We start from the raw sequence: 16,337 nt of genomic DNA, 5'->3' as shown, positions 1-16,337 counted from the left end.
TCAATAGATGGGATTTACACAGGAGTTTTTTGCTCCTACTGCACTGTGCGGCTTTAGAAAGGGCTGGTGTAAAGCCCAAAATGTTGCCTTTTTGTGGCACAATAAAACTGTTTTTTTTTTTTTACTAATTCAATGTGCTGCTGGACTGGAATCTTTATATCGACCCTTCTGCTTGGTGTCAATTCTCAGTGTGTAGCCTCATGCAGCATACAGTAAGTCCCCACCCCTTGAGGATGACCTCATCAAATGTCTGAACCAGCCACGCTTCTAAGGAAGAAAGCACCAGAGCGGTTTCCATAGTAACAGTTTTTTCTTCCTCGTATGTCCCCATCCTCCTCTCTCAGCCACTGCCTGTCTGATTCTATCCTACTGTCAAATATTTATAAGAAGTGCTACAGACGGCATTCTAGCAGGGTGGGGGAGGTGAGAACAGAGCTGGTTTCTTCTGTCCCGTTCACTCTGATGCTGAAATGGCGTTGATCCCATGCCAGGTATTGCGGGCCGCCATCCTACTCTCCTACCTGTCCGTGTTGTGCCACTACAAGGCCATAGAGATGCCAGCGCATCAGACTTATGGGGGCAGCTGGAAATTCCTCACATTCATTGACCTGGTGAGTGAGGAGCAGAGAACAGCTTCTCTAGCTCGTACATACTGTTCATTGCTAATACAGTCATACAGATTATGAATGTTTAATAGCCCCAAATGTGTATATATGCAGTAATTAGACATAAACCAAATAAAAATATCTTTGCAACTCAATGATAAAATAAATAACTGTGTATATATATATATATATATATATATTTTTTTTTTTTTTTAATAATTATACATACATACATGAACAAAGTGACTTTTCTGTGTAACTGTGTGTGTGTGTGTGTGTATATATATATATATTAATAATTATACATACATTAACAAAGTGACTTTTCTTTGAAGATAGAGCCTTAGAAAAATGTCTGAACTGCCCATTATTATTTTTAAAATTATTGTTGTTTTGTTTTTAAAGACACAAACAGCAGGTTGTCTGGTTATCAAGGTCTAGTTCTGCATTGTGTACTGCCATCTACTACACTGGATGATTAAAGTTACCACTGATAATTGTTCAGAGGTTCAGAGTTAAGGCAGCTATGATGTAATTTACAAATACAGGTGCAGTAATCCCTAGGGTGGCACCAGACCAAAATACAGCATTGACTGGATATAAAGTAAATGGTGATTTAGACAATCCTCAGGGAGAAGCAATAAACATTGTAGTTGGCCCTCACTCACTTCTGTGGGTAAAAAGTTATGGGACCTGGAAGGCTCCTAAATATATGAAGGTCATTTCCCGTAGTATCCTATAGTGTTCAAAAATGTAGACACAACAGAATCAGCACTCATATATGTCTTCCACCACATTAGGGGGAATGTTATATGCTTTGTTAGCGCAACAAATGTTTACAAAGACAGTTACAAATGTTAGTGACCATGCTTGTGCCATTTTTGGCACAAAAGAGGACTAAAGACCTCAACAACATCCTGCGATCAAATTGCTTGGATGTTAAAGGTTCGCTATGTGCAATTAAAGGAAAACTATTCCCCCAAAATGAACAGTTAAGCAACAGATAGTTCATATAATATTAAGTGGCATATTAAAGAATCTCACCAAACTGGAATATATATTTAAGTAAATCTTGCCCTTTTACATCTCTTGCCTTGAGCCACCATTTCGTGATGGTCTGTGTGCTGTCTCAGAGATCAACTGACCAGGAATACTTCAACTCTAACTGTAACAGGAAGAAGTGTGGAAGCAAAAGACACAACTCTGTCTGTTAATTGGCTCATGTGACCTAACATGTATAGTTTGTTGGTATCTTTGTGAGTACAGTGAATCCTACGATCCCAGGGGGCGGCCCTTATTTTTTAAAATGGCAATTTTCTATTTAGGATTACCCAATGGCACATACTACTAGAAAAGTATATTATTATGAAAATGGTTTATTTACATGAAGCAGGATTTTACATATGAGCTGTTTTATGCAATATCTTTTTATAGAGACCTACATTGTTTGGGGGGTATAGTTTTCCTTTAAGACTCACAATGCAATAAAACGAAAATATTACATTGCGACAGGCAAATCTTTATTTGAAAAGTTTTGCACTTTGCTACTTTTATTACATTTCCCCTATTGCCTTTTATTAAGCCACAGACTGACTTGTATACTAAATTCAACATTTTGGGGGACAAACCCTCCCTTCGCCAGGAATATAACATATATTGGGCGACTAATCTCCTTGTGTGTCAGGACCCCAATAATAACACAGTACCTTGCACTTGATGAGAACTAAATAACATAAATCCAGGCTCATGGCAAAATAATCATGTTGGTTTATTTTTAGCTTGAAATGTTTTTAAGTAGTCTTAAGTTATGGAAAGCCCTTTATCGATAACCCAGATCCCTAGCATTCCAGATAATATATCCCACCCATGTAGTGTAAATGCCTTTATGACATAGCAAAAACTTTTAGGAACGTTGTACTTTAGCGTGCTTTGCTTGTTATAGCAAATTCACTTGGGTAAAATAAATTGTGCAAGGTATGCAGAAATCATGTAAGTCTAGCATTCAGTTATGAATTCAATCTCGTTCTTTAAAAGGATCTTGTGAGTCATATTCAGATAGTATTGGACCAGAGACATTTCAGCATTGTATATTTTTCAAGAGAAGCAATTGGAAGGGAAATGTTGGAGATCAAGTTGTGTATTTTGAAGAACGAACTCTGTCTGAATGTCCACTAAGGGTGGTGGCACATGGGGAGTTTTAGTCGCCTGCGATAAATCTTCGCTACTGCAGGCAACAAACCTATCCAAGAATGTGAACTGCCGGTGGGATGGTTTGAGCGTCACTTCGGTTTTCTGAAGCGGCCTGAAGTTTCCTCATGATGCAACTTTGGAAAACCAAAGCAATGCTTATGCCATCCCCGGGCGATTCACATTCTTGCAGGTGGCAAGCCATTTTGGGGAGATTAGTCACCCGCAATAGTGAAGATTTATTGCTGGCGACTAAATCTCCCCATGTGTCACCACTTTAAGAGGTGTAATTTGCACCCTTTAGTGCTTTAACATTTCCTTCAAGTGTCTTTGTAGTTGAGCCCAAATATGACTAAGACATTAAATACAATCACTACAGTTGAGCGCCTCTTTAACTTAACAGTATTATATTCTGGACCCTGCAGTAGTACACAAAACGTTCACAGCAGCTGGGAGTAGAACACACTTTACTAGGGAGGAAAGCATGGCTGAACTGCCAACAAGTTGGGAGAAAAGAACAGATAGAGAGGCAAATACTTGGGAAACAGTTATCAGCAGAGCAGAATGATACATCTTAGTTTAACATGTAACAGTGCCCTCCTAGATAACATAATCCTCTAGGTGGTGGGGCCTTTGAATGACCCCTCTGGGCCGCTCCATTGGGACACTGATAACCTCTCCTTGTGGATTGGGTCAGTATCTGTGGGTACCCTTCTCAGGTACATCTACTGTCTGTTCAGCTGCAGGAATCTCTTCCTCTGAAAAATCTAGAGGAGTTAAGTCACCTTGCAATCCAAAGTGGCCGTCGGTTCATCAAAAGTTCTGCAGGACTGCAGCCAGTGCTAGCAGAAGGGGTTATGTGCTGCTGCTGCAACAAAAATGTTGCCAGTCTATAATTCCAGTCACCATCAATTATCTATTTTAATGCATCCTTTGTAGTCTGGACCATTCGCTCAGCTTGTCCATTTGAGGATGGATGGAATGGTGCTGTTGTAACATGACGAATAAGGTTACTTTCCATAAATGCTCTGATGTCTGATGATGTAAACTGTGCTCTGTTATTTGATACAATAGTCTCTGGGAGTCGATGGGTGGCAAACAACTATCGCAACACTTGAATGACTGCATGGGTGGTTGCAGATGCCACTGGAACAACTTCCAGCCATTTCGAAAAGGAATCAACAACAAGGAAGAATGTCTGACCTTTGAAAAGGCTCTGCAAAATTGATATGAAGCCGCAACCATGGGCTCCGTGTCACCTCCCATGGATTTACCAAGGCCTTAGCAGGGGCATGGCGGTTGGTCTGGCAAGGAACACAACTTTTTACCCATTTTCAATACATTCATCCATTTTAGGCCACAAGACATAACTTCTAGCAAGGGCTTTCATATTTATAATTTAAGAACATGGTTTTGCCCTGCTTTGGGAATTACCACTCTATTTCCCCACAATAGGCAACCTTTGTATGCAGAGAGTTCATGCTGGCATTTCTCAAAAGGTGTGAACTCTTCCTTTAAACATATATTTGGCCACCCCCTCCATACCCAGTTCAACACTCGAGACAATACTGGGTCGGTAGCTGTCATGCGGGCAATATCTGATGCCTGCAGAGGGGGACTTGGTAATGACTCTAGCATGAGGACCTCAGACAAGGCCGTTACTTGAAAATTTGGAGTGTTTACAGGTTAATGGCTTAAAGCATCTGCATTACTTATTTCTTTTCCTGGGCGGTACTGCAACTTGTGTGCATTTATCAATAAACACCATCTCAGCATGCTTGGAGAAGACCCAATAATGGTTTGGGATCAGTAATAATCGCAAAATGGCTAAAGCTTCCTTATCAATCTGAGCATAATTCCTCTCTGTGGTACTCATGGTCCGTGAATAGAATGCAATGGGACCCTCATGACTGCCAATTACAGTATGACTTAAATCCCTTGCCTCAGGCGGCAGCGAGCGACCAGTTACAAGGGGCGGCAAAAAGCCACCTCTTGTAACTTTAAGAGCCAAACTACTGGGTTTTAACATGGAAATTCAGCTCCGCTAGTGCAGAGAGTGCCATTGCGCTTAATGCACTAGCGATACTGCCCCCTTAGACCTGCTCCGACGCTAATTTTTAAGCACGGAACGGTAGAATTGGGGGGCGGAATTTGGGCTGCTGCTTCAGACGGCGGCAGCCCCAGAATCGGCGCTGCCTATTCCATAAGGAAAATCATCACATGTGAGGTTAAGAGGTTTATCCAAACCATAATGTATTAGCACACTGTCTGATGATAAGAGTCTCTTGGCATCCTTGAATGCCTGCTTATACAGGACTGACCAATTCCAGGTAGAATTTTTGTCCAGTAGTCTGTGCAGTGGCTCAGACACAGTAGCTTTGTCTTTCAAGGAATGGTAGAAATTTAATAGGCAGAGAAATGCTTGCAGATCCTGTTTATTTTTGGAAACTGGAGCTTCATGAATGGCTTTTACTTTTGCATCTGTTGGATGTATTCCATTTTCATTAACTTTGTATCCCAGGAAATGAACACTTGTTACTCCTAAAACACATTTTTCTTTCTTAAGTTTTAACCCAGCATCTGCAAATCACTGTAATACTGCTCTTACCCTTTCAGTTAATGATTCCATAGAGTCTGCTCCAATGAGGACTTCATCAAAATTTTGCACCACCCCTGGCAGGCTGGAAAGGAGGTCATCCATCAATTTCTGAAACACATCTGGTGCAAAGCAAACTCCAAATTGCAACCGTGTAGCTTTAAATGCTCCTTTGTGAGTGATAATTGTTTGTGCATCAGCAGCTGCATCAGCCACTGGTAACTGCTGGTATGCTTGAGCTAAATCAAGTTTGGCAAATAACTTTCCTTTAGCCAAGGTGCCGAGAATCTGATTGACAGCAGGAATTTGATATGGATGTTCCTGTAATGCCTTGTTGATTGTACATTTATAGTCAGCACATATCCTTACTTCTCCATTTGGCTTCAGTACAGGCATTATTGGGGTGGCCCAACGCTCGTTGTTGCACCAAGCAATATATTTCGCCATCTATTTTTGTATGGAGAGCAAATGGTACAGGTCATGGCTTCATGCATATTGTGACAACTTTGGGATCCAGCAGGAATGATATCGGTGAGCCCTTAATTTGCCAAGGCCTTCTTCAAATACACTGCTAAAGTATTTGAGGCCACTTTGCAAAGAGTCTGTTGTTGCATAATTGAATTCATTAATTGAATGCCTAGGGGCTCAAACCACTCTACTCCTAATAAGCTTGCACTGTGTCCTTTTGTAATAATGAGGGGTAGTTTTCCTCTGTCTTTTCTATAGTGGATTTTGACAAAGCAGGCACCCACAACATCCACAGGCTTTTTATTGTAATCCACAAGTCTAACTTCACATGGTAAAATAGGTGGGCCATTAGTGGGCCATAATGCATGGACAGAGGCCTGTATCTCCTTGGAATGTGCAGATGGAGTCTTATAAGCAAGTGCTTCCTCCTAGGCCAAAGCAAAGGTTAGGTTGTGCTTTGCTAGAAGCCTTCTTTCCAGTGCTGCATCCCTGACCCCACACACAAGACGGTCCCTTAGCAAGGATTCCAAGCTGCTGCCAAAATTGTAGTTTTCTGCCAATCTGCGCAGCTCTGCTATATAAGCAGCAATACTCTCATCTGACTGCTGGCTGTGTTTGTTAAAGTGGAACCTCAATAGTTTCAGAGTTGTGGGTGCAAAATGATTTTTAAGCTGCTTAATAATTTCCTCAAATGAGCAGTCACTGGGTTAAGTACCAGAGAGTGAACAATCTCATAAGTCTTTGAGCCTATAACACTCAGCAGAACTACACGTTTCTGCATAGGGTCTGTCACCTTCCTCTGCATAGGAATCCCAGGACGATGGCCTGACAATGTCAAACTCCTCGATGTGGCCCAGGGACACCATTATGGGAATAATAAAGTCTCTTAAATTCCCTTTTACTCACTGGAATCTTGTATTTGTAGATTTTTTATTGGTTATATCCCATCCTCGTCGCCACTATTATATTCTGGACCCTGTAGTAGTACACAAGACGTTCACAGCAGCTGGGAGTAGAACAAACTTTACTAGGAAGGAAAGCATGGCTGAACTGCCAACAAGTTGGGAGAAAAGAACAGATAGAGAGGCAGATACTTGGAAAACAATTATCAGCAGAGCAGAATGACACATCTTAGTTTAACATGTAACAGCGCCATCTACTGACATTACATTAACAGTCAATACATAACAGACAGTTTTTTATTTGCATTATGTTTTAACTTTTTTCCTCCTGTGGAATTTCCAGTACTTTTTCCAGTACTATTGATACAATACTTTTTTCCAATATTGAAAATTGATATTATTTTCATTTACAAATACCTTTTGACTGTTTGTAGTCTTTTATAGTTCACAAGTGCTAGGAATAAACTGCAAAATATATCTTTAAAATGGCGCTTATTGAATAGCATTCATTATAAATGGTGATTTTACTTGTGTCACATGACATATGGGAGCATCTGTATTTTAAGAAATAATGAACTCCCTGCAAGCCTAGTGCCCTAATAAGGTAAGCTCCTTTTTTGATTTCCAATATCCTTATATTGTACAAAAGGGACTATACTTATTCATGTTGTCTACCCATGGCATAATAATTTACACAGTCATTGTTTCTGTTTACTTGATAAATATATGTGTATTATGATTTTTTTTTGAAGTGAAGTGTTCATGAAAGTGACCTTTTAAGTATAATTTAATAATCTATTGGTGATTTTGTTTCAGTAGATGTTTGTCCAGGATTAACAGGGTTTATTTGTCCAGGGTTAACACTTTGCATTTTGGAATTTTGTATAATAATGTTTTTTGGACTGGACTGTTATTTACTAAAACTGGAATTTACAATATCATCAAATTATAAAAGGGAAGTTGACTTCTTCGGGCAGGTTAGAGATGGTGGATTTTTGGATTTGGACTTTTAGCAGTTTCAGGGTATAATAAATCTTGAAAAATTTGAGTCTTTTTTATTCCTCTAAAAATTCGAGTTTTTGCATAAAAAACCTCAACCTGAAAAATTTAGTAAATAACTCCCAAAATGTTTCAGTATGTATATTTTAGGGTCATTCTGATAAGCTGTTTTTAATTAGATAATGCTGTAAAGGCTGAAAATGCTGTTTTCCAAATATCCTTCATTTGACAATCCTTCTGATCAATTATTAATAAAAAAAGAAAGAAATGAAATGATTGAAATCGAATTATTGTATAACTCATGGCATCATTTTCTCAAAGTAGTTAAATTATTGTACACATACAAATGTCATGGTTTGCAATACTGGATGTGTTAACCTTACAATCTGCAGTGCCTACAAATGTGAAAGGGTCAGTACAAGAACATTACAAGGGTCATACTTTACCTCATGAAGTGTAAGTGTTAGAGCGCACCTTAGAGCTTATTCTAGGAGCACGAACGCTTCCTCTGTTCTATGCTCTGCACTGAGCCCCAGAAAAATATATTTTTTTTGCATTTTGAACACTGCTCTTAGGTTCACAAATGTGCCTTACATCTCTTTACCAGAATTATCTGTAAAATTCACCCAAAGAATACATTGTATAACAATCCTGTATCAGTTCAATATTTAGGGTATACAGTTTCATAAACAGCACCTTTAATGGGACAACTAACTGTTAGGGCTTTTATGCATTGTTATACAATGTATTCTTTGGGTGAATTTTACAGTTTCCTATTAGCAAACCATTTTAAACATAATTATTATGTAGGATGGTAAAGGATTTGCAAACCTTTTGTTTCTTAGTTTTCCCTGTAGGACTCTTAGCCAGCTAGAATGGGTCCTTAATACAGTTGGGAGGGGGAGAAGGCCACTTAGCAGTGTAAGGTGTCAGGTTTCCCCTAAGTTATAAAAAGGAAAGCACATATGTGCTCAGCCTCTCTGAGCTTTGCCTAGAGCTGGGAAATGTTCATCAAGGCAGGAAGCACTACCTTTGGGTGTTGCAAACACTATAACTGTGATCGAGTGTATACCATCTGAAAAATTTACGGATTAAGATCTTGTACCATATGAGTCAGCATCCACCAAAGAAAATTTATATAATTTGCATGCATGCATAAAGTGTTTCATCTGTTTCTCAAGAACTACTGGTGCCCAAGTTTATTTAAAAAATCAAGTTATGCATGTGTGAAATCAGTGTGGTTAACCCTTTGTAACCTGGCCACTGGTCGGGTTTGGGTAGAGGCACCCACGTCGCATTCTGTTCCAGCGATCAGGTGCCCATCGGTGATATGCTCACAGTGCTTGGATTCTGCGCATGCGCACCTGGTTTTGATGCAGGTGAGAATACGACCTGCGCGTGTACATTTGCCACATGTGCACTCGACACTTCTCCCCAATTAAACTAGTGCCTGCGTCCAATTGGATGCTGATTGTTCTTTTGTTTCAGCTATTGGTCCCCTCAACAGTTCATCCCTGATTCTCATCTCCCATTGGGTCCCTTTGCCTTAAATAGTGGCTTCCCTTTACCTTCTTTGCTCAAGCTGGCTTCTGTTTAATCAGTTCCTGTTCAAGCTTTACACGTGTCGCTATTTTAGTTTTGACTCCTGCCTGCCTTTGACTCAGATTCCTCATTATCCCTACTCATGTCCCCTGTTAGCGGTTTTGACTCCTGCCTGTCTATTGATCTTGACCCTTGCCACCTGTCCTGAACCCTTCCTCCAACAGTACAGCGAGGGCCCACTTGAGTGTAAAGCACAGGGGCGCTGCACCAATGAGGCAAGTTAAAAAACTCACCTCAGGCAAAAAGCAGCTCCTGGTACTTTTAAGAGCCAAATTTCCATTTTTAAACCAGAAATTCAGCTTTTCTAGTGTGAAAGCTCATTGCAGCCTCCCTGCACCACCACACAAAAATGGTAAGCAGGCGGGGGGTGGAAATTATAGGAGCTAGATTGTCCTGGTAAAAGCCATGAAAGTTTGTCTAAACTGACACTGATTGTGGATCGGGCTTAAGTAGTTGCACGAAGAGGGACTTCCTTTATCACCAGTCCCAAAGATTGTTTACTGAATAGGTGTGACCACAAAAATATGAAATACCCTGAAATGTTTGTTGTGCAAGTATAATGAAGTAAAAGTGCTTGGCATGCACTAGATATGCAAGAATCCCATACAAGGAGACAAGAGAGGTAAAACTCAGCAACAGATGGCATACATGTATAATATATACATTATTAGTACAATATGCTGTGGTTCAATTTGGTGTTTTAACCGTTTAAGTGCCACAGAACGTAGAATCTACGTTCTGTGGATCAAAGGACCAAAGTGCCACAGATCGTAGATTCTACGTTCTGCAGCACTTCCGGGTTTGCGAGCGGAGGAGCGGCTGTTAGAGCCGCTCGCTCCGCTCCTTCACGATCCCCTGCCCCTAGACAACGAGCAGAGCAGGGGATCGAGTGGCCCCTGGGGCGCGATCGCCCAGGGGCCCAAAAACAGCAGCAGGCACGTGTTACTTACGTGTCCTGCTGCTGCAGCCTACACCGCGCCGTCGATCTCCGCCCCCACAGCACAGAGACAGGAACCACGTCGCAGATGTCTTCCAGGGGCTCTTCCTGATCGCCTGCAACAGTCTCCAGCGACTTTTTCAGGTTAGTGCAACAATTACACACACAAACACACCAACACACACTTATTACAGTAATATACACTTAGATTCACACTTACACACACTTACACATACATTTTTGGGGATTGGGGGGGTCACTTACACTCACTGCACTTACACACACGTGCACACGCACACACGCGCACATAACATGTAATTTACCATTTGTACACACGCACACGCACATACATGGCATTGTGGCTTTTTTTTTCTTATCGCATCGTCTCTTTTTTTGGCTGAAAAAAATGTTTTATTGCCATTACGAATAGCGTATTCGCTAACCGTACTGTGCAATATCTTTTGTATGTTATTTCGGTGATTATATTGCAATTTTGGGTATTTTGGTGCATTTTTAGCCATTTTATTGAATTTTTAGCCATTTTATTGCATTTTCAGCTCTGCGTATGTTGTGTTCACTTGTTTCTAGTCGTATAACCTGTTTGGCCCAGCTAAAATATTCAAACTGTGATTCTGACGGCCGATAACACTAGTCTGGAAAAAAAACATTGATTTTTGTGGTTTTATTGGATTTTTTTGCATTTCACTCTTTACTGCCTTATTTTGTTTTGCCTTGTAAATTTTATCTACTATATATCCATTTGGGGGTCTCTGTGCGCCACATAGTTTGGTATATCTATGCATATTGGGCATCAAAGTGTTCAGTAGACCCCTGGCGTTCATATTTAGGATGTTTTATGCTGATACGTTACGAAATGTGTGGCATATAATGGGGTAAAATTCAAGCTTTGTGACGATTTTCAGAAATTTGATAAAAACCGTTATGTTCAGCATTGCTTTGCAGTTTGGCAGTTTGCAGTAGAAACACTTATTTACCCATATTGGATTCATCAGAATGTGTACTTTCTGAAAATATATGGTTTTCTGGGGTCTCTGTACTGTTAGGGGGGTCTAATGTCGCATAATACACACACCAGGTGCTCATATTGCAGCAGCCAGCGCGTCAGCCGTGAAAATGTATATACACTATTGTCATTTGGGGGTCTCTGTGCGCCACATAGTTTGGTATATCTATGCATATTGGGCATCAAAGTGTTCAGTAGACCCCTGGCGTTCATATTTAGGATGTTTTATGCTGATAAGTTACGAAATGTGTGGCATATAATGGGGTAAAATTCAAGCTTTGTGACGATTTTCAGAAATTTGATAAAAACCGTTATGTTCAGCATTGCTTTGCAGTTTGGCAGTTTGCAGTAGAAACACTTATTTACCCATATTGGATTCGTCAGAATGTGTACTTTCTGAAAATATATGGTTTTCTGGGGTCTCTGTACTGTTAGGGGGGTCTAATGTTGCATAATACACACACCAGGTGCTTATATTGCAGCAGCCAGCGCGTCAGCCGTGAAAATGTATATACACTATTGTCATTTGGGGGTCTCTGTGCGCCACATAGTTTGGTATATCTATGCATACTGGGCATCAAAGTGTTCAGTAGACCCCTGGCGTTCATATTTAGGATGTTTTATGCTGATAAGTTACGAAATGTGTGGCATATAATGGGGTAGAATTCAAGCTTTGTGACGATTTTCCGAAATTTGATAAAAAACGTTATGTTCAGCATTGCTTTGCAGTTTGCAGTAGAAACACTTATTTACCCATATTGGATTCGTCAGAATGTGTACTTTCTGAAAATATATGGTTTTCTGGGGTCTCTGTACTGTTAGGGGGTCTAATGTCGCATAATACACACACCAGGTGCTCATATTGCAGCAGCCAGCGCGTCAGCCGTGAAAATGTATATACACTATTGTCATTTGGGGGTCTCTGTGCACCACATAGTTTGGTATATCTATGCATATTGGGCATCAAAGTGTTCAGTAGACCCCTGGCGTTCATATTTAGGATGTTTTATGCTGATACGTTACGAAATGTGTGGCATATAATGGGGTCAAATTCAAGCTTTGTGACGATTTTCCGAAATTTGATAAAAACTGTTATGTTCAGCATTTCTTTGCAGTTTGGCAGTTTGCAGTAGAAACACTTATTTACCCATATTGGATTCGTCAGAATGTGTACTTTCTGAAAATATATGGTTTTCTGGGGTCTCTGTACTGTTAGGGGGTCTAATGTCGCATAATACACACACCAGGTGCTCATATTGCAGCAGCCATCGCGTCAGCCGTGAAAATGTATATACACTATTGTCATTTGGGGGTCTCTGTGCACCACATAGTTTGGTATATCTATGAATATTGGGCATCAAAGTGTTCAGTAGACCCCTGGCGTTCATATTTAGGATGTTTTATGCTGATACGTTACGAAATGTGTGGCATATAATGGGGTAAAATTCAAGCTTTGTGACGATTTTCAGAAATTTGATAAAAACCGTTATGTTCAGCATTGCTTTGCAGTTTGGCAGTTTGCAGTAGAAACACTTATTTACCCATATTGGATTCGTCAGAATGTGTACTTTCTGAAAATATATGGTTTTCTGGGGTCTCTGTACTGTTAGGGGGGTCTAATGTCGCATAATACACACACCAGGTGCTCATATTGCAGCAGCCAGCGCGTCAGCCGTGAAAATGTATATACACTATTGTCATTTGGGGGTCATTGTGCGCCACATAGTTTGGTATATCTAGGCATATTGGGCATCAAAGTGTTCAGTAGACCCCTGGCGTTCATATTTAGGATGTTTTATGCTGATAAGTTACGAAATGTGTGGCATATAATGGGGTAGAATTCAAGCTTTGTGACGATTTTCAGAAATTTGATAAAAACCGTTATGTTCAGCATTGCTTTGCAGTTTGGCAGTTTGCAGTAGAAACACTTATTTACCCATATTGGATTCGTCAGAATGTGTACTTTCTGAAAATATATGGTTTTCTGGGGTCTCTGTACTGTTAGGGGGGTCTAATGTTGCATAATACACACACCAGGTGCTTATATTGCAGCAGCCAGCGCATCAGCCGTGAAAATGTATATACACTATTGTCATTTGGGGGTCTCTGTGCGCCACATAGTTTGGTATATCTATGCATACTGGGCATCAAAGTGTTCAGTAGACCCCTGGCGTTCATATTTAGGATGTTTTATGCTGATAAGTTATGAAATGTGTGGCATATAATGGGGTAGAATTCAAGCTTTGTGACGATTTTCCGAAATTTGATAAAAACCGTTATGTTCAGCATTGCTTTGCAGTTTGGCAGTTTGCAGTAGAAACACTTATTTACCCATATTGGATTCGTCAGAATGTGTACTTTCTGAAAATATATGGTTTTCTGGGGTCTCTGTACTGTTAGGGGGTCTAATGTCGCATAATACACACACCAGGTGCTCATATTGCAGCAGCCAGTGCGTCAGCCGTGAAAATGTATATACACTATTGTCATTTGGGGGTCTCTGTGCGCCACATAGTTTGGTATATCTATGCATATTGGGCATCAAAGTGTTCAGTAGACCCCTGGCGTTCATATTTAGGATGTTTTATGCTGATACGTTACGAAATGTGTGGCATATAATGGGGTAAAATTCAAGCTTTGTGACGATTTTCAGAAATTTGATAAAAACCGTTATGTTCAGCATTGCTTTGCAGTTTGGCAGTTTGCAGTAGAAACACTTATTTACCCATATTGGATTCGTCAGAATGTGTACTTTCTGAAAATATATGGTTTTCTGTTGTCTCTGTACTCTGTACTGTTAGGGGGGTCTAATGTCGCATAATACACACACCAGGTGCTCATATTGCAGCAGCCAGCGCGTCAGCCGTGAAAATGTATATACACTATTGTCATTTGGGGGTCATTGTGCGCCACATAGTTTGGTATATCTATGCATATTGGGCATCAAAGTGTTCAGTAGACCCCTGGCGTTCATATTTAGGATGTTTTATGCTGATAAGTTACGAAATGTCTGACATATAATGGGGTAGAATTCAAGCTTTGTGACGATTTTCCGAAATTTGATAAAAACCGTTATGTTCAGCATTGCTTTGCAGTTTGGCAGTTTGCAGTAGAAACACTTATTTACCCATATTGGATTCGTCAGAATGTGTACTTTCTGAAAATATATGGTTTTCTGGGGTCTCTGTACTGTTAGGTGGTCTAATGTCGCATAATACACACACCAGGTGGTTATATTGAAGCAGCCAGCGCGTCAGCCGTGAAAATGTCTATACATATTGTCATTTGGGGGTCTCTGTGCGCCACAAAGTTTGGTATATCTATGCACATTGGGCATCAAACTGTTAAGTAGACCCATATGTTTATATTTAGGATGCTTTATGCTGGTAATGATACATGGACAATACGATGCTGGAAAGTTGAAGCTTTGAGGCAATTTCCAGATATTTCACCAAAACCGCCAAATTTGGCAAAGCCTTGCGACTCAGTAGTTTGGAGCAGAAAGGCATGGGTACCTATTTTAGATTCTGTAGAATGTGTACTTTCCAAAAATATATGGGGTTGGGGGGTAAACATATATTTCTGTGTTTTTACCCCACAAAAATGCAGTCAATGTGTTGATTTTTCATTAGATAAAGGTACCCACAGAACAATTTGTATGTGCTAACTTCATTTTGGGGCCTCTAAATGCCATATACTTTGGTAAACTTATGAACAATGGCCACCAAAATGTTCAGAGGAACCCTGGCAATCATATTTAGGGTGCTTTTTCTTAGTACGTAATGACACATGGGTGATATGGTGCTGGGAAGTTGAAGCTTTGAGGCAATTTTCAGATATTTGACCAAAACCGACAACTTTGGCAAAGCCTTGCGACTCAGTAGTTTGGAGCAATAAGGCATGGGTACCCATTTTAGATTCTGTAGAATGTGTACTTTCCAAAAATGTATGGGTTTGGGGGGTCAACATGTATTTCTGTGTTTTTACCCCACAAAAATGCAGTCAATGTGTTGATTTTTCATTAGCTGATATATTATTCAAATTGCAGGTGAGTGATTGCTCACCAAAGTTAATCACATCTCAAAGGAGATAATTAACTGATTAAAATACAACTGTCACTTAAATTAAAGTGCACTTAAATATGGAGTGTGAGAATTGTCTGAACAGAAACCAGGTCTGGGGATACTGAGCAAAGTACCCCATCTATTGCCCACTGGTCAGCAAATTCTTTCAACTGACCAGTAAACACTGCTTGGGTGTACTCTGCTCGGATAAGGGAACGCACCAGCACTCGGAACAAGACCTCTGCTGGCAGAGGATTCCCACCTTCCAAACATTGCTTTCTAGATTAATGGATGACTAATTTAGCTAAAGCCAGGAGCAAGTTGGAGAGAAGGTCTTTCTCTTTATTGTCCCGGGATACTGGGCGTCCAAAAATATAAACATGAGGGGAAAAGTGTAACCAGAACTGCAGGTAAAGCTTCCTCAAAAGAGCCAATAGAGGTTGCAGTCTGGCACACGTAAAATAAGCATGAAACACAGACTCTCCTTTGCCACAGAATGGACAAGCAGCTGGGGAGTCTGTAAAACGAGCTAAATACTCTCCCGTGCTCAATGCACCATGCAGCACTTTCCAACTCAAGTCTCCAGTTGGTCTAGGCACCAAACTGGAATAAAGAGCTCGCCACTGAGGTCTTTCACCCTCATTAAGCACACGTCTCCAGATGGTATCATATCGGGAGATGAGGGCAAGGAAGTGTACAGTGTGAAGTACAACAGCTTTCTTGTTATATCATGAAAGCGTGTCAATGGAAAATTCTCCAACTGGCTCAAGTTGGGGTAAGGAGGTGCTTGGGGGGATTGACGGGTTTTAGGTGCTATTATTATGTCTGGAGGTGAGGAGTTCCAAGGTGGACGTGGCTCTCCAGCATGTAAAACCCCATCAATGAAGGTGTGAGAATCAGGAGAGATTGTGTCCTTGATTTCCTTGAGGAGACGGTGTGGAACCTTAGTGGTG

At 40.5% G+C, this 16,337-nt stretch overlaps 1 protein-coding gene across 2 annotated transcripts in view; it reads left to right on the top strand.

Moving 5' to 3' along the window:
• The first annotated feature begins 303 nt into the window (after positions 1-303).
• Positions 304-16,337, top strand: part of LOC108716777 (androgen-induced gene 1 protein-like) — a 230,830-nt gene continuing 214,796 nt past the window's right edge. Inside the window, exon 1 of one of the 2 annotated variants that reach the window (XM_018263223.2) lies at positions 304-611. In XM_018263223.2, the coding sequence (XP_018118712.2) occupies positions 471-611 (141 nt within the window). In that variant the 5' untranslated portion in view covers positions 304-470. The remainder of the gene's footprint in view (positions 612-16,337) is intronic. The other variant, XM_041562848.1, reaches the window with a different exon arrangement.

The sequence above is a fragment of the Xenopus laevis genome, chromosome 5L (assembly GCF_017654675.1).
Source record: "Xenopus laevis strain J_2021 chromosome 5L, Xenopus_laevis_v10.1, whole genome shotgun sequence".
Taxonomy (NCBI): Eukaryota; Metazoa; Chordata; class Amphibia; order Anura; family Pipidae; genus Xenopus; species Xenopus laevis.
The sequence above is the reverse complement of the archived record's forward strand: the minus strand, read 5'-3'. Positions and strand labels throughout refer to the sequence as shown.